At 41.2% G+C, this 19,467-nt stretch overlaps 1 protein-coding gene across 1 annotated transcript in view; it reads right to left on the reverse strand.

Moving 5' to 3' along the window:
• The window catches only part of PDE7A (phosphodiesterase 7A), a 107,443-nt gene that overhangs the window by 11,825 nt on the left and 76,151 nt on the right, over positions 1-19,467 (reverse strand). Inside the window, exons 4-7 of the mRNA XM_081258218.1 lie at positions 13,032-13,183; positions 11,178-11,241; positions 5,410-5,505; positions 3,467-3,567 (exon numbers count right to left, since the gene is read on the reverse strand). Coding sequence (XP_081114344.1) covers positions 3,467-3,567; positions 5,410-5,505; positions 11,178-11,241; positions 13,032-13,183 — 413 coding nt within the window. The remainder of the gene's footprint in view (positions 1-3,466; positions 3,568-5,409; positions 5,506-11,177; positions 11,242-13,031; positions 13,184-19,467) is intronic.

Below are 19,467 nucleotides of genomic sequence, written 5' to 3' on the forward strand. Positions count from 1 at the left end.
CTAAGCCCATGCGCCACAACTACTGAGCCCACGAGCCACAACTACTGAAGCCTGCATGCCTAGAGCCCGTGCTCCGCAAGAAGAGAAGCCACTGCAATGAGAAGCCCGCACACCGCAAGGAAGAGTAGCCCCTGCTCGCCGCAACTAGAGAAAGCCTGTGCGCAGCAGCGAAGACCCAACACGGCCCAAAATAAATAAATAAGTAAAAAGGGTGCTGCTTACTAATCAAGATGAACAGAAGGCATGCTCCATGGAGCATACTGCATATAAAGCCACATCCCCTCCTGACATAAAAATGTAGGCATGGCTGTGGATATCTTATGAACATGTGATTTGTTAAGCAATATTCAGAAGTGTTATATTCTTATGATAACTTTGGCAGAAGAACAGACGTGTACCAGCCTGGGAGAATGCAATAATCCAGAATTGTTAAAAATTAATGTATGACTTACACATGACATCAAACAGTCAGGCAGATTAAAGAGTTAACTATTAAAAATAGAAACATGAGAAGCAGCAGTTGGGTTGTTAAAGTTCTGTGAAGGAAAAGTAAGTTCTAAGTTTGAAAACAAATCACACATGCAAAAAATTTTTTGAATAAAAATGCAACATTTCTGCTGTTACAAAAATCTTTCATCAGAAAAAAAACTTTATGAGTTTCCTAACAAAGACAAGGAAGTCAATGACATTAATGCAATTTTTAAAACTAGATTTAAAAAAAAAGACAAATGTTATTCCCATTTCTGACTGTTGCTATTAGGTGCCGTTAGGCTCAACTGGAACAAAATTATAATCTATATTCTGAGGTTCAGCTTTGAGGACATAAAAAATAAATACTAAAGTTAGAGCTGATACAAGTACACACAGAAGGAACTTTCAATAATTTCTTGGTTTTCAAATATTTTTTTCTTTCTTTTTTTTTTTTTTTACTTAGAAGAGCCAGGAATTAGCTCTTATGTATAAATCATAAGATATAAAAACCGAAAGCAGGACTTCCCTGGTGGCACAGTGGTTAAGAATCCGCCTGCCAATGCGGATTCCCCCGTGCAGGGGACACGGGTTCGAGCCCTGGTCCGGGAAGACCCCACATGCCGCGGAGCAACTAAGCCTGTGCGTCACAACTACTGAGCCTGTGCTCTAGAGCCCGTGTGCCACAACTACTGAGCCCACATGCCACAACTACTAAAGCCCACATGCCTAGAGCCCGTGCTCCGCAACAAGAGAAGCCACTTTAACGAGAGGCCTGTGCACCGCAAGGAAGAGTAGCTCCTGCTCGCCTCAACTAGAGAAAGCCTGAGCGCAGCAACGAAGACCCAACGCAGCCAAAAATAAACGACAATTAAAGAAAACCAATAACAGCACCAATCCATAAAATAAAAGTTGCTGTTTAAACAAACAAATGGAAGCAGGTTTCCCACTACACACTGTCTATACGGCTTTCTCTTCACGGTCCCCACTGCACCTGGATTCTTCTCCGTGGCTGCCTCCTTCTCAAACACTGCCTCTCGGTTTATATGGTTCCCGTATATGGTTCCCGACCGTCTGTCTGAAGTTGTGAGCTCTCGCCAGCCACCCAGTCACTCCCCAGCACATCACCCTATTTACGTGACTTCACAGCAGCAGTTACCACAGTAGAGGTCAAAGTTCTGTTTATCTGTTTAAAGACTGCCCCCCCCGCCCCCCACTGGGAGGGCAACTTTTTGAAGGCCAGGGACCTTCCCTGTCTTGTTTACCACGGGATTCTTAGCGCCAGGAAAACGGACAGGACAAATAACACTGGACAATGCGATGCCATGTCAAGGACCGGGAAGTAAAAGAGGTACAGTCAACTCTGAGTGACTCTATTTCTATTTTCTTATCTCTATGATAAGGGAGAAGGGAACTGCTGTATTTTAAATCTTAGTGCTTTTATCTGTATCCTTAACTGAAGCCTTGACTGAAGTGTTCACTGAGTATGTTAATGATGAAAAGTGTTTAAAATAAGAATGATCAGAGCTACGTAGGCAAAGTGTTTACAACTAGTGCCGCCAGAGCTGCATGGGTAAGACAGTGTCTGCACCCACGTTCGCCCTGCACTCTCTCTGCCCCTCTGGCCCTGCTGGGTGCCGGTGCTCCTCAGCCCTGGCTTCGGGCTGGGCGTGGCCAGTCAGAGGGTGAGGCCTTCACAGCCCCGTGGACTACGTTTATCTCCTCTGTGTCCCATGGGGCACTTAGCTCCATCATTCCACTTCCCTGGCTGTATGGTGATTACTTACCAATTTCTCCCACAAGACTGTTCAACAGAGACACTTTAGGCTTGGCCCAAAGTTTGTTTTAAACTTTAATTAAAAAATTGGGGTGCATGGGAGTACTCATTTATCAAAACTACACACATAAAATGTATGCATTTTACTACTGCATATAAATGATGCCACGATAAAGTTAATTTTTTTAAGTCATAATATACTTTAAAAATTGGGGTACTTTCACATACTCCACATCTCTTGAAAAATCAGGAGACTGGCAACGACAAGGCTATATTCTCAGAGTTGGCATCAACTAGCGCCAACTGGCTCAGTCAGCCTCCTTCCCACCCAACATCCGGCCGAACTAAGATCCCTGGGGAGGCGAGTTTAGAAGTAGGGCTAAGGGTGGCAGGTGTAACTTTATAACCTCCAGGATCAGGAAACGCCCAGGGGCAAACACGGCTTCCATTAACATCTACAGCTGACGGTCCCCAACCCTGATTTCTCTGCTATGCTTCAGACTCCTTTCCAACTCTCTCCTAGACATCTGCATTCGGATATGGCTCGAATACATTTAACCGCACGTGCCCACGACAGAGCTCATCATCTCTGCCAGCCCTCCCTCCCTTTCTACATTCTCTCTCTCACAGCGACTCCCACCTGCCACTCAGCTGCCGGGGACAGTCTCCACCGACTTCTCTCCCTATTTCACTCCCCTAGATGCATCCAGACACCACATCCTCCATGTTCTGATTCCCAAGAGATCTCACCCAGCATCTGCCTCTCTCCTGCCCCAAGGCTGTCGAAACAGCTCCTGACGGGCAGCGTGCATGTTTCTGGTCTCGTCTGAGTTCTTCTCCCCGCACGGCCAGGAGAGCTCTGTGAAGTCTCCTGCTTCCCTTCCGTAGCTCCCTATTCATCACGGGACCTGACGAGCGTCATCCCTGCCCTCGTGGAGCTCGGCGTAAACGCCGGGTGACTTGACATGTGTGGCCGGGCCGTACAGCCTGACCCTCGCTTGGGCTTCTCCAACCTCATTCTCGACAATCACCCCAGTTCTCTAGCTGTCAACTTAACAAATACAGCCACACCTGGAAACTTGATCCAGCTACATCTCATTCTTGTGAAGGAAGCTTCTGATTTTAAGTCTGATTAAATCATTAACTTAAGGAAAAGTATTTGAAATTAAATCAAGGGCATTTTCTCAGGATTTTCACTGACTGTAAATGCCAACACCTTACCTTAGGTTCTTTTAGGTAACAGTGCATGGCCTGAGTAACATCTGCAGCGTGGACTGCATTGTGGTAAGGGTTTTGACTGTGGTAATCTTCTTGGATCATAACTGCGTCAAAGAAGAAAAAAAAAGACCCCAAATTTAACTGCGAACAGGAGGCATGTACAAATACAAAAATTGCAACAATTATGCATTCTCCACTTACCCTTCTCATGCGGCTATCAGCTAACTGTTCTGATTCGGGGAGATGATAATCACTTATCATAACTCACATGTATGCCCAAGGCATCAACACCACTTTGACTCTTGTTTGAAACTCTTCAAATGGCACGATGGTATTCATGTCAAAATTATAAAATTATTTTTTCCTTTTTTTCTCTTTTAAAATGTCAATCTATCATTGTGCCACACTCCTCTGACTTTTTTTTTTTAAGTGTTTCTCAGTTTAATAAAAACTGTACACTTCAATCAACAAATACTCATTGTAGTAGATACTGTTCTAGGAACTAGGAATTCACCAGAGGACAAAAATCTTTATGAGGCTAAAACAATACAGATATTGGGGAATGTGAACGCGATCCCTGGGACGCTCCACCGGTGAGGTGAGGTTCAGATCTGCAGTTAGTTTTTCAGTAGGAGGGAAGGATGATCTGTTAATCCTGCCTTCTCTGCTCAGTGTCTGTATTACGCTACCATGAAAAAGTAGACTAGGATGAGGGGGTTGAGCTGTCCCCACTGCCACCAAACCTGCACTGTGGCCCTCACAGCCTAACACTCAACCCAGTGATGTCCAGGTGTGGTGAGCCAACCCCAAGGCGGTGAGCTAGGACTCACTGGTGAGAGGCGAACAGCATTCGAATTCTGTATTTACTTTGATCCCATCCTTTAAAATAGCTTTCTAGATACTCGTGTTAATATCTATTTATGTGTTTTATAACAGGTATTAGTACAGTATCGCAGGCATACCATTTGTAAATAAATATGCATTAGAAGTCTCTCAACGTCTTAGGTAATAAATTAATCTTAGTTTGCTAATTAAGAGGAAAGAAAATATTATCACCTTCGTTACAAAAATAAGAATCCTCCTGCTAATTTTCTGCTAACATTTTTCTTTATTTGGTGAAAGACTCCAGTTTTTTTCCTAGCACAGTGCTCTTAAATATCACTGCACATTAAAACATATGCAAAATAATCTTTGAAGTTTACTATCAAGAGATTTCTGGGATCAGAAAAAGAGGAGACCCAAGTGCAGTGTACCTGGATCTGTTAAGGTTTTAGCCTTCAAGAAGTTAGGAAAGGACAGAAACTGTGTCATCTTTGTGAGGAAGCCGTGGCTGACGTGGGAGACTGACAGCAAAGCTGAGCCACTCTTCACCTCACACCCCCAGCCCCCAGCGGCACTGGGCCTTCGCAGCTTCCCCACCCGGAGGTGTGGCCCCCCCTTCCATCTGGCGGGCTCTGGCCACTGGGATGCGGCGGACAGCAAGGCAGGCCAGTGTCCAGGCTGGACTGGGGGGTCTGGATGTGTCAGCGCTCTCCTGCCAACTGGCCACTGCTCTCTGAAGAAGCTCGGCTTGTTGTAAAATAATTTTTTCCCTTTTTTGTTTTTAAAGTGGCTCTATTATGGTGCCAAACTCCTCTGCCTCCTTTTAATTTAACAGGAGATCATGTAGAGCTGAGCCGGATCAGGCCCGGTGTCCCAGCTGAGGCCCACGACGCCGCCGTGCAGCTCACTGGGTGTCAAGGGCGGGGGCACAAACAAGCTCAGCCAGACCAGAAGCAGCGCTCCACAGCCCTGCAGACTCGGGGCTAAATAAATGTGTGTGTTTTTTTTTAAGCCACTAACTTTGGGGTGATTAGTTTTAGAGCAACAGCTGATATAATTGAGAGAAAAGTTAAACAAGTACCAGTATAAATCTTATTACTGTTAAATAGGTTAGAATCACTTACCTAAAAATCTACGAAGTTTCATCATATCTAAATGGAAGTACTCAATTAATCCATGAAGACTAAATAAATGAAAGGTTAAACTTACTAGACTATTTCCTAAAAAGGAAGAAGAGGAGATATTAGCAGGAATACAAGCTAATGTAACTGCACTGTACTTCGAAATACAGGTTTGAATATAAAACATAAAGAGAACTAAGTCCTACTTTTTGTCTATCTAAAATTTACAACTTATTTTACCAGTTTTGAATTTTAAATATCACATGTTCTTTCTATTCTAAGAAAAAAAGATTTTTTGGTTTTACTTTTCCAAAACCAAACAACTGGAAGATAAACATTTTTGAATAGATGAGTTTTTTTTTAAAGACACCAAAGTAATTAGAATTGATAGAAAACTTTGAAAACTGTCCACACGGAGTAAGTTTAATTCAATTTCCCAAAGCACCTAAAACATGGCTGCACTTAACCTCCTCATAAACATCCCTCCACCACGCTGCTCTGAATGGGGGTGTACCAGAGCAAAGTGCCTTGGCTGCATATGCTATGTTATTTAACAATTAAACAGACTGTAGGTTTTAAATCTGTGTGAGCTCATAAATTACTGCCAGCATTCAGACAATAACAATAACATAAACATGATTCCAGTATTCTCGGAAAAAATCTATGATTCTTACAAACATGTATAAAAGACCCAACTAGTCCCATAATGAAAATCTGTAGTAATAATATTTATGAAGAATTACAAAGAACTATCAGGCTAAACTAATTATCCAAAACTGCCTGAACAACTGTTTAGAAGCCCACAGATGAGGAAAAAAGTAAACTAACTGGAACAAGGTTTGCATAAGCAACACTGGAAAGGCTGTGGCAACCAAGAGAGACTCTTCCTAAAAACCATCCGACACATCACCTTCAAGCAGAAAGAAAAAACCATTTCAAATCTTTTACCTTTAAGGAGTTAAATGTAAAAATGCATTCAAATCCTAGTAACACTCTACTGGTACAAACATGAGCCCATGTGGTCTAGAATCATTTGTGAAGAAGTGAGCTATGTTTCTGTTATAACCACTGTAACAACCAACTTTTCTTAGGGCATATATAGAGATATTTCAGAATGTATATTCAAAGAACAATCTGGTTTTAAAAAATGGGCAGAGAATCTGAATAGATATTTTTCCAAAGAAGACATACAAATGGCCAACAGGTACAAGAAAAGCTGGTCAGTATCACTAATCCTCAGGGAAATGCAAATTAAAACCACAATGAGATATGAACTCATACCTGTCAGAATGGCTATTATCAAAAAGACAAGAGATAATAAGTGTTAGCGAGGATTTGAGGAAAAGGGGACCCTTGGTGCACTGTTGGTGGGACTGTAAACTGGTGCAGCCACTATGGAGAACCATGGAGGTTCCTCAAGAAATTTAAAGTAGAACTACCTTATGATCCAGCAATCCCACTTGCTGGTATATATCTGAAGGAGATGGAGTCACTATCTCAAAGAGATAACTGCACCCCCATCTTCACTGAAGCATTATTTACAATAGCCAAGACATAGAATCAACCTAAGGGCCTATTGATGGACGAACAGATAAAGAAAACATGGTGTATATGCAGTGGAATATTACCCAGCCATAAGAAAGACGGAAATCTTGCCATATGCGACAACACAGATGGAGTTTGAGGGAACTGTGCTAAGTGAAGTCAGACAGAGAAAGATAAACGCTGTATAATCTCACTTATATGTGGAATCTAAAACAAAAACAACAAAATCTCGAGCTCACAGATACAGAGAAGAGACCAGCGGTTGGTTGTCAGAGGTGGGGCAAGGGGACAAAATGGGTGCATTGTGTATTTGAATGCTGCTGAGAGAAGGTCTTAAAAATTCTCATCATAATGAATAAAACCATGACTATTTTGCTATTTTACAAATAGCAGATCATTACATTGTATGTTTGAAGCTAACATAATGTTATATGTCAATTATGCCTCAATTTAAAAAAAAGAATATATATTCATTCTGTATATTTAGGTAATCACAGGATTCTCCCAAAATTGTTTCCCAAACCTAATGAAATAAATGATCAATTTCTAGGATCTAGAATAAGTTTTAAGAAAGCTGCAATCAAATGGTAAAATACCCTCATCTGGGGCTTCCCTGGTGGCGCAGTGGTTGAGAATCTGCCTGCTAATGCAGGGGACACGGGTTCGAGCCCTGGTCTGGGAGGATCCCACATGCCGCGGAGCAACTAGGCCCGTGAGCCACGACTACTGAGCCTGCGCGTCTGGAGCCTGTGCTCCGCAACAAGAGGCCGCGATAGTGAGAGGCCCGCGCACCGTGATGAAGAGTGGCCCCCGCTTGCCACAACTAGAGAAAGCCCTCGCACAGAAATGAAGACCCAACACAGCAAAAATAAATAAATTAATTAATAAAAACTCCTACCCCCAACATCTTCTTTAAAAAAAAAAAAAAAAAAAACCCTCATCTGGAATTCAGGCAAATGTCCTCCACCAAGAACCCTAGGGGAATCTGACAAGAACCAATCTAACAAAGTGTACCGCCCATATCAAAATGAAAAACTGTATGCAACACTTTTTCTCATTTTCAGTTTATAAGATACCAGCTGATTTAATACCAGTAAGTAAGAACACAAGTCAACGAAACATGTCAAAGCAAGTGATGATGCTTAGTCGATACGTTAAACAAGAAACAGGCATAGAAGAAGTTATTTTATATGAGAATGGAAACACCTTCTTGGAAAAGAAAATTGTGCTTATAGAAAAGTTACCCTTTATATAAAGATATATCAACGGACGGACCTGCCTGAGGTGTTACGGCTCTCGACAGGTTTTAGGACGTGATTCTCTTCAATACCTGGGAGCTGGTAGGACTGGGCTACGGCTATAACACAGGCCTGGCCACGAGGGTCCTCATGCGCCAGGTGACTTTTGGGGGAGACAAGCCCTATCTTGCTATCTGATGTAACCTAACTCATTCCTGCAAAAGCAACATCAAATATATCCTACCAGAGAGTAACTACTTCCCGCTTTGCAGTGGACAAGCTGGGAATCAGAGTTTTGTTTCTTCCTGGCCCTCCTCACAGCATCATTTGGGAAATCACCAGAGGAAGAAACACAGAACACACCGGATCAATAGCAAGAAGGGAAAACTATATACTTGGAGACTATGTACGTATATCATCCAGAATTCACTTCAGGCTAAGCACCTTTGAAAGGAAAGCAGATCCAATTAAATAACGCAAGTGAAAGGAATTTTCTCCTGCCCACTTGTTTCCCAATAATACCTCTTCATGTATAGAATTCCTGTAACGTCTGGGTGACTGGAATGAACAGAACATACATATCACCATCTGTAAAAGCACAGGTGGGTGGCTAACCATGGGTCGTTTCTACTAGCCCCTAACAACTCCAAGAAGAAACCATTCGGCCACCTTCTCCACAAACAAGGAGTGAGATGAGTAAAGGAAAGCCAAGTGCTAAGTTAACTGACGTGGACTAGTGGCTGTTACTCCCGCCCATCCTGCACTGTCACCCTCATTCCACTTTTATCGCCACGCCCCCTGACTAGCAGGTATGTTCTTTTTAAAAATAAAATCTAGAGGAAAACAATCAACTATTTCAGTGGGTGACAAGTGTCCCAGGAGGCTAAGAATAGGCTATGAGCTCTCGGTGTTTATGTGAGGCTAGACCTTGAAGGTGTTAAGGGCGGCACTGTCTTATCTATGTTTATCTTGAGATAATGACTAAAGTAATATTTGTGTTGCATTAAGAAAGGGGAGTTTTCCCAGATCTAGGAGAAGTTGAGGCACCTATATTTTCAAAAAGGGGATGGCTGCAAGGAAGGACAGTTGATATCAAGAGCCTCTGATAGGCCCTAAATGATATTAGAGCCTTTTCTGTGTGGACAGGCCCAAGTGGGGGCAGGGAGAGGAACAGGCACTAGTCACCAGAGGGCAAAAGAGAGGTGAGCAGGAACAGAAAAGGGGGAAAAACAAAAGGCAGGGAAGCGGGAGGGAGGCTCCGCCACTGAGGAGAACTTTACTGTCTTTACACTTGTGCCTGGGTCGCTCCAGTTTACTTTCAGTCAGCAGTCCACAGACAACCACAAGGTGATCACAAAGGTATCCTCACTACGCCTGGCCATACAGCTCAGAGTGAATGACGTACTGATACTAAAAAGCTAGACCCATGCTATTCTCAAGATGAAGACAGTTCTGTTTGCTTGTCCATTTCCAATATTTGGCTTTCTTAGGAAAGGAGCTTTATTCCAAAGTAAAAAAAGAAAACAAAGTGATTTCAAAGTACAGCAGTGAATCACATTTATTTCATTCTCAACCATCAGAACTGACTTTCTCTCAGTGAACTTTCCACTCTGCTTCATTTAAAACATATTAAGGCAAAAGGGGCCAAGTCTAGCTGGACAACAGGTACCACCTTTTTTTTTTTTTTTTTTTGCGGTACGCGGGCCTCTCACTGTTGTGGCCTCTCCCGTTGCGGAGCACAGGCTCCGGATGCGCAGGCTCAGCGGCCATGGCTCACGGGCCCAGCCGCTCCGTGGCATGTGGGATCTTCCCGGACCGGGACACGAACCCGTGTCCCTTGCATCGGCAGGCGGACTCTCAACCACTGCGCCACCAGGGAAGCCCACCTTTTTTTTTTTAATGCCAAAAATTTTACACTAAATAAAGAATGATTCTCAAAGGGAATTCTGTTCCCATTCCCAAACAGAATAAAGAAAAATGAACCCTTCCCGCAAAGCAAAACAAAACTCAGAAAGAGGTAAACAGATCAGAAACACCTGTCTTGGGGCTTCCCTGGTGGCGCAGTGGCTGAGAGTCTGCCTGCTAATGCAGGGGACATGGGTTCGAACCCTGGTCTGGGAGGATCCCATACGCCGCAGAGCAACTAGGCCCGTGAGCCACAACTACTAAGCCTGCGCTCCGCAACAAGAGAGGCCACGATAGTGAGAGGCCTGTGCACCGCGATGAAGAGTGGCCCCTGCTTGCCTGGCCCCCACTCGCCGCAACTAGAGAAAGCCCTTGCACAGAAACGAAGACGAAACACAGCAAAAATTAATTAATTAATTAATAAACTCCTACCCCCAACATCTAAAAAAAAAAAAAAAAAAAGAATCACCTGTCTTTTTCAAAGTACTCATACTTTCCGTAGATTCTGATACGCCCCCTCAAGAAGCCACGAGCTCTTCCCACCCCACCCAAGCCCGCCATGGAGAAGCAGTGCCAGGAGGAACCACTGTTGCTGATCATTAACACGCCATCTCTCAAGTGAGCAGAGAAAGGAAAGCCTAGGAGCCAGAGCTAGAAGAAAAGCCATCTCTCAAAAGGTCATTAATCTACCACATATCTGGGGCTATCAAAACTGGAATACAAGATCAGAGGATGTCACTGTGACTACAGTACAAAAGAAACCAAAAAAGAAAAATCAAGAACGAGGAGATAGTGATGTTCGCCTTGGGTTATTAACAACGGTAGCATTAATAAGGGATGCCCAAGTGATGATGACAGTGGTTACTTTTGATGACTACTAAGAGTAATAATCAAAAAATAAAAATTTAGATAGATTCTCTAGGCTTACAAATCAGTCACTAAAGAAGCAACACAACAATGCTCCCTCTGCCAGCGGAGGGCTCCTAACCTAAGTAATGAAAGCAGCAGCCCACCAGCAGCTGTACCATCAGTGCAGCAATCTCAAGAGTACATTAACTTGAGTAAGTCAAATTCTTCACTTACCATTTGTTAGTCTATCAAATAGAAAGATATCAAAATTCCAATTTCCAACTTTTTCCAGCATACACTGAAATGAAAACCAAACATTCCTACTGTAATTTAATTTCAGTAACATTCTCTATCTTTTGTAGACAGTCCACAGGAAATTAATGAAAATGGGAAGTGGCTGATTTACTTTAAGAAATGTTAAGTATCATTCTCCTTTTAATCATGACCTTTCCAAACGGCTCCAAAACCTGTCCAGAGGGATAAACTCCATTTGAAAACACAATTATTATTTTGTTTTCCAGTTAATAAATGTATAGGTAAGGTTAGTGCTCCCTTCGACTTATTCCTATACTCCCATGAACGGTCAAGAGTTCTAATATAACTTAGCATCACAGAAGTGTGGTTCATACACTGCATGGTCTAGAAACCAGATTTTTAAAATCGAATAAAAGTAAATTATAATAGCCGAACACTTGCTATATCCCAGGTACTGTTAAAAGTGCTTTACTCTTTACTCACTCTTACTCTTCATACCGACACTATCAAGCAGGCATTGTTTTCAATCCTCATTTATAGATGGGGAAAGAGGCAAAAAGTTCTAATTTGCTCAGCAAGAAAGTAACAGAGCTTAGGATCTGAAGTCAGGTGGTCTGATTCTGGAACCTAGGCACCAGACATCTACACTATACTACACTTAAATTATTTGTTATTCGTTTTCTGAAAATACACTCCCAACTTATGGGTATTTATTTATATTCTTTAAATATCCTTATAAAATAGTCAATAGCATTTACTACATTAATTTTTAGGTTGATGGTTATTTCGGCCAAGTAAATAAATCCCACAACCCTAAAACTCAAATAGATATTTATACACCATATATTTGTAACCTGAAAATTTTGTGAACTTTATTTTCAAGAAAAAATTTTTGTTTTGTATCCAAAACTTCACTGTCATATACATTTATGACCTAATCGACATAAGCAACATTAAGGTACTACTGGTTGAGATTATAATACTAACAACCAATGATACACATAATATTCTCATTCTAAAAGACAAAACTTGTGAACTTTTTAAAATTTAAGGAAAGCATCAGTACTTTTCCACTGATTTGTTTTATCAAACTGGGAGGCAAATTGTTTCACTTTAGTATAACCGTAGAGTGGGTACCCCGACCCTATCTACACAAACTTGACAACATCTGGCCTGTAAGTATTAAGTCAAAGAATACTTTTACAAATATTAGAAACATAAGATTATTAAAAAATCCTCATTTGGTCAAAAACAACCTCAACTAACTTCCACCTTCATTAACATACTTCTTTTAAACTATATAAAGAAAACAATGCACACAATCACTGAGTTTAATTTTTAAAAAATCTAAATCTTCCAAATATCTCACTGATACAAGAGACAATGAAAAATCATTTGACTGAAAGTCATGAGTCTTCCCGTGCTGGGGGAGCTCAACCAAGTTCCTTATACTATTTAGGCCATAGTGTTCTTTTTTTTTTTTTTTAAGGCCATACTGTTCTTAACTACAGAATACAGAAATTAGATCAGACAATACATAATATTCTTCCCAGCGTTAAGTGTGATCTTATAGCTTAACATTCTATTGATCTACTTGCTGTTATAATAAATTGAAAACATTTTCATTATTTTAGTTACTTCAGAAATGTTCCTTGCTCTGTAATACCTAATTATAGGATGAACAGCTAGCTGCTCTAAAGGGAAAACCTGAAAAACGGGTTCAACTGATTTCACATACAAAAAAAGGCTCTATAAATCAGTACCATATGGGAAAAACAAGGCTTCGTTAAACTTATCTAAAAATTAATGTTTTCTTGAAAAAGCTATACACACCTTGGCTTGTCCATTATAATCATCATCTAAAATGTTTAGAGAATTCGAAACGCTGGTACCACGGAAAAAGCGTGACGATCTAAGATACCGCTGGAAACTTAGTAACCTTCTGATATTCCTTGCAGACACAGAAACTTCGATTTCAGATTGAGCTGAAATAAAAGGAGTAAAAGGTGAGTAGAGCGACTCAAAACTGTGCATACCCCTATCTTTGTTGGACCCCTTCTAGTTACATACAAATAGTTCTTAAAATTAATCGGCTGCCATGCCATATTTCTAGGAGAGAAGAGGTACTTTATTTGTACTTTCAATTAAAGAGCTAAGAATGAAGGGGCAAATCGCCAGTTTTATCAGCATTTAGAAATCTAATGAGGAGTGTGGTTAGATTAGTAATCAGTTTTTCTTTGACTTCCTAAGAATTATTACCTTTCACTCCATCGCTTCAATACACTATACAAACACTATGAAGCAGAAAGACAAAATCTAGTTTCAAACAATCCTTCATATTGAGAAGCCAGGTCCCAAGTTATATATAAGACTTTAAGAATTAATTATTCAACTCAAACATCTCAAATCCTAATGAGGTATCATTTCAAATCTTTCCTTAAGAGAATTTTATTCAGAGGAAAAGGAGATGGAATGGAGAATAAAGTAGTTTATACGCTGTAAGAGTTCTAAAGGATAGGGATAAAAATCCTGCAAGAAGAAAAACTCTAGGAAAAAAAAAATGTGGTTCCACATTGGATACGGATACGTTTTCTTTCCATGAGTCTAACAGTCATGTGTCCCTGCAGTGTTAGAATGAACCAAAGTTTCTGGGGGCACCAGACAAAATAAAAGACATTGGTTACAAGCTGTCTTGTAGGGCATGAATGTTATCTTTAAATTCTAGAATCTAACTAAGTTAAGTGAAATGTTCATAATACAAAACATCAAAGTGAAGACTAAGGATCAACAGATCATCATCTCTCATCTTACCTTCCATTAACATCCCACTGGTGGAATGACAGGTAATCAAACACATTCTCTCTTGTGTGTCCAGTCACTAACTGTTCTATTAACCTCTATCACACAGTGTTTTCTCATCTATAAAATAATGGCAATAATATCTAGTTCAAAGAGTGCTGGATTAAATGAGCTAATATACACACGAGTCAGATATATAATAAGTATTAAATAAATGATGGCAATGTAGAGGATAATAAAATTGATGTTGATGCCACTGCTTGGAGGTATGCATCTAGGTAATTATCCTAAGCTCCAAATTTATTTATGTTGCTCTAAATAAAAATATTCACTGATCCCTCATCATTTTAAAATGAACTCCATCTTCTTGGCCTGGAAGAAAAGGCTTCATGCTCCAGGTTCTGGCTCTCTCCAGACTCAACTCAGATGACACCTTCCCTGGGAAGCACACCTGGACACCTATATACACATTCCCCATCTAGGAGAGATGGGAGGCACCTCCTCTGGGTTCTCAAGGCTACCCGTGCAGACACCTCTCACACTACTTTTGATGCTGTTATTACAATTGCTTATTTATCTGTCTTCTTCAACAAATGATGACCTCCAATACAGGCACGGATTATTTTTTTTCATCTTTGTATTCCAAAGCGTAATAATAGTGCCATGTAGGTATGTATAAAACATATTGAGTAAATGAATAAATGCATACTGTTTTTGAAATACCTGGTGAGTTTTGAGGTTCCCATACACTCACGTAAGCCAGAAATAAGATAACGCACAGTTACGTGGTTTTTTTCTCATTTTTCATCCCAGTGGATCTAAAATAGAGTATCTAGAACAACTGTGGAGTTAAATTTTTGTCTTTATCAATGTAACTTACATTAAAAGGACTAGAACCAAAATGGTAATGTTATTAATATCAAGCGATTATGCTTGAACTAGAAATAGTATGTTTGAGGAAATGAGGTTAGTTTAATAAGTTCAGTGAAAGTAATGTTCCACGTGCTTTAAAAAAAGGTATCTAGGGCTTCCCTGGTGGCGCAGTGGTTGGGAGTCTGCCTGCCAATGCAGGGGACACGGGTTCGAGCCCTGGTCCGGGAGGATGTCACATGCCGCGGAGCAACTGAGCCCATGTGCCACAACTACTGAGCCTGTGCTCTGGAGCCCGCGAGCCGCAACTACTAAGCCCGTCTGCCTGGAGCCTGTGCTCTACAGTGGGAGAGGCCACCACAATGAGAGGCCCGTGCACCGCAACGAACAGCAGCCCCCGCTTGCTGCAGCTGGAGAAAGCCCGCACGCAGCGGCAAAGATCCAGTGCAGCCAAAAATAAATAAATAAAATGAATTTTTAAAAAAAGGTATCTCATCTAGCCCTCAACAATGTAAAAAAACCGAGTATTATTATCTTCCACTTTATACACGAGCACACTGAATCTACAAGAGATTATATATAAGATCATACAGCCAATATAGGGTGACAACTAGATTTTTTAAAAAATAAATAAATTTATTTATTTATTTATTTTGGCAGTGTTGGGTCTTCATTGCTGCACGTGGGCTTTCTCTAGTTGCAGTGAGCAGGGGCTACTCTTTGCTGTGGTGCGTGGGCTTCTCTTTGCAGTGGCTTCTCTTGCTGCGGAGCACGGGCTCTAGGCACGCAGGCTTCAGTAGTTGCGGCACTTGGGCTCAGTAGCTGTGGCTCGAGGGCTGTAGAGCACGGACTCAGTGGTTGTGGCACACAGGCTTAGCTGCTCCGTGGCATGTGGGATCTTCCCAGACCAGGGATCAAACCCGTGTCTCCTGCACTGGCAGGCGGATTCTTAACCACTGCACCACCAGGGAAGTCCCTGACAACTAGATTTTAAAACACAGATCTGCTGACAAAGCCTGTGTGTCCACAGTATTACGCACAAGTTTCTTATTACATCTCTACAGTATGGTTTATTGACTGTTTATGATAAAATTCTGTGTATACCATTATTCAAAATTGTCCTTATTTAGATGAAAGTATGTACAGAAAGAAACACAGAGGGAAAAAAGCTAATGTACAGAAATAAAAGTATTCAATTAAATACATATATATATATATATAATTTATTTATTTGGCTGTGCTGGGTCTTAGTTGTGGGCTCTTAGTTGTGGCATGCAAACTCTTAGTTGCGGCATGCGTGTGGGATCTAGTTCCCTGACCAGGGATCGAACCCAGGCCCCCTGCATTGGGAGTGCAGAGTCTTATCCACTGCACCACCAGGGAAGTCCCAGAAATACAAGAATTTAATACGACCCTTCTAGTCTTATTCCTAGAAAAGACTGGACCTGGAAGGGCCAGAGTGGAATGACACGAACACATGGGGAGCGGATGAGAGCTAATTAATACGAGTGCTGCCATCTTTGCATTTACAAGGCACTTTACTGTTTTACAAAGAGCACGTTCACATCTGCCGTCCCATTTAATGATCACAACAGTCCTGTGAAGATGGCAAAGATTATCATCCCCATTTTACAAATATAACCTTAGAAACCAAAGTAGAAATGCAATACAGTTAATGCATTAGAGCCAAGACATTTAGAAAGCTTCTAAAAAATGTTGCAGAAGACACGTATTCTATTCATTATGGAAAAGCAACCTAAAAGAGGTCAAGGTCATAAGCATGACTTCATGAGCGTTCCCTTCAATTTACTATCTTAAATCACACACAAAAGGTAACAATTTTATCACTGGCAATTCCTTTGCATCCTGTGTGTGGACACTGGTAGTAGGATCACTGCTCCCAAATTGTATGTCCAAACTAATCCACCCTTGAAGTAAAGTTGAGAATCTCTTTGGGAGGATAATTACATAAGGTCCCAAAAATTAATAAGCCTCATTTGAAGGGGCTCAATCCACTGTGCTAAGTCCCTACATCAACATGGCAGGATTCACACTGTCAATGGTTAAGACAGGTGGCACTGTCTGGGAGTCAGGGCTCTACCCACAAGATCACGGCTGTACCTCCCCCTGCCTTATTCCTATCTTCTAGGTGACTTCTCACAAGTCACAACTTCTCATTGTCTCATTTTCCTTAACTGAAAAAAAACTAACCATAATTCGTGTCTTTTTTCCTGTTTCACAGAGCCCTGAAGTTGGGACTCATTATCAAGAGTTCTGTTTTGACCACATTAAGTTGAGCACGAATATGAGATACTAACTGAAGGGGAAAAGCTCACTCATCGTAGGAACCCAATGTCTTCAGCAAGACTAATCCCACAAATAACCTATATATATAACAGGATAAGAAACAGACCTTCACTTAGTGATAGAACCAACCTTAACAATTACTGATTATTTCACATACAGTCTAAGAAAGGACGGAGAACCTGTCCAAATGAAATGGCAAATCATCCAGTGAAAAGAATTTCCTTCACCTAGGGGGCCTGAGGAGCCTATACCTAAGAAGATTACATTCCAGAAAGAACTGAAAATCCCATGAGACTTTGCAGAGATGGTAATTAAAACTACCTCAAAGCTTTGCCTGAGACTTAGTATAGGACCAAAATGGGGGGAGGGGTGGGACCAAAATGGGGGGAGGGGTGGTATCTGATTTTTTTCCATTAATCTAATTTTTAATATGTACTGCACTCACGTTTCAAAAATGAAAATCAAGGAGGGAAAGAAGGAGGGAGGGAGAAAAGAACACAGTGAAAAACCTTACCCCTACCCAGTTTCTGATCCAACCAAATGCCAAACTCTCCCCTAAAATGATCACCTTTTAAAAGTTTTGCGGGTATCCTTTCTCAGTTTTTGGATCAAATATATGGAAACATCATTATATACTATGTTTCTACTTCTTTTACGTAAATGGCAGCATACCATATAACCTGTTCTGCACTTTGTTTTTTAATTTATCTTAGAGCTCTTTCCCTATCAGTACACAGAGACCTTCCTCATTCTGAGGCTACAAAGTATTCCATCATATGGATGGACCATCATCTATTTAACCAATCCTCTACTGAAGGGCACTGCTACAACTTCACAATTTGCAAAAATCCCTTCATTTTATTAAATATGCTTATATTTCCACTACTTGTCAGCTTTAGGTATCATTCTTCAATGTTTTATAATTACAAACAGGAAACAACACTGTACAGGAAATCACTCTACATCCCACCTTCTTTGCCTTGTCCTCTTCCTCTTCCAGTGTCGGTTAGTTGTTAGGGTGCTCTTTCCCCCCTCTCACTCCAATCCCCACTTGCAGTTTAAGTTCAGCTCTAGCATTAAACATATTCAATATTCAGGTGCTTTTACCATGGCTGCCCCAGTTATCTTTCTTTGCCTTTGGGTTTCAACTGTTTGACTATAATGTATCTCTGTGTGGGTCTCTTTGAGTTTATCCTGCTTGGAGTTCACCGAGCTTCTTGGGTGTGTATATCCCTGTCTTCACCAGATATGGGAAGTCTTCCACCATTCAAATCATTTTTTCTGCCCCTTTCTCTCTTCTTTCTCCTGCTGGGTCTCCTATGAGTCATATGTTGGTACACGTGATGATCCCCCCGCTGGTTTCTTGGGCTCTCATCATTTTCTTCATTCTTTTTTCTTTCTGCTTCTCAGTCTGGATTATTTCAATGTTCTTATCTTCAAGTTTGCCAATCCTTTCTTCTGCCTGCTCGAATCTGCTGCTGAATCCCTCTAGTGAATTTCTCATTTCAGTTATCATACTCGTCAGCTCCGGAACTTGTTGGGTTCTTTTTTATAATTTCTATTTATTGAGATTCTGATTTTGTTCATACAATGTTTTCCTGATTTCCTTTAGTTCTTTGCCCATGGTTTGCCTTACCTCATTGAGCATTTAAGACAGCTGATTTAACATCTTTGATGAGCAATTCCAATGTGTGGGCTTCCTCAGGATGGTTTTTGTGAAGTTCTTTTTTTCATATCTATGGACCATATTTTCCATTTTCTTTGTATGTTTTATATTTTTTAATTGAGAACTGGACATTGTGAGTATTATGCTGGGGCAACTGGAAATCTAATCTCTCACCCTTCCAGGGCTATTTATTTCTGCTTGTTGTGGGCGGAAGCCATCTGTTTCGTGACTATTTTGTGACCAAACTATTTTTGTCTTTGCATATCTATCTGATTTTGTTTATTCCTTGTTGTGTGTGGTCACTGAAATTCCTGCTACAGTATCTCTGCAGTCTGCCAAAGACCCAACACAGACTTCCCTTAAATGTCTGGCTCCAAAGGCTGGGGGGTGGAGAGAGAAGGACTGATTCTTTAAACCTTCTGGTAGATGCTTCAGGGCAAAGGCTCTGCAGCTGAAAGGACTGAAACCAAGGCAAACATCTGTGCACGTAACCCTCAGGATCGGCCAGACTGACGTCAAGAAGCAACCCCAAATTTCTGGAGGACTAGGTCCCCACTGCCCACCTGGCTTCAGCAAGTCACTAAAGAAACACGGGCCACTCTCCCCACAGGTCGAGGGGCTGAGGAG

Source organism: Mesoplodon bidens (genome assembly GCF_964165515.1).
Source record: "Mesoplodon bidens genome assembly, chromosome: 16".
Classification (NCBI taxonomy): Eukaryota; Metazoa; Chordata; class Mammalia; order Artiodactyla; family Ziphiidae; genus Mesoplodon; species Mesoplodon bidens.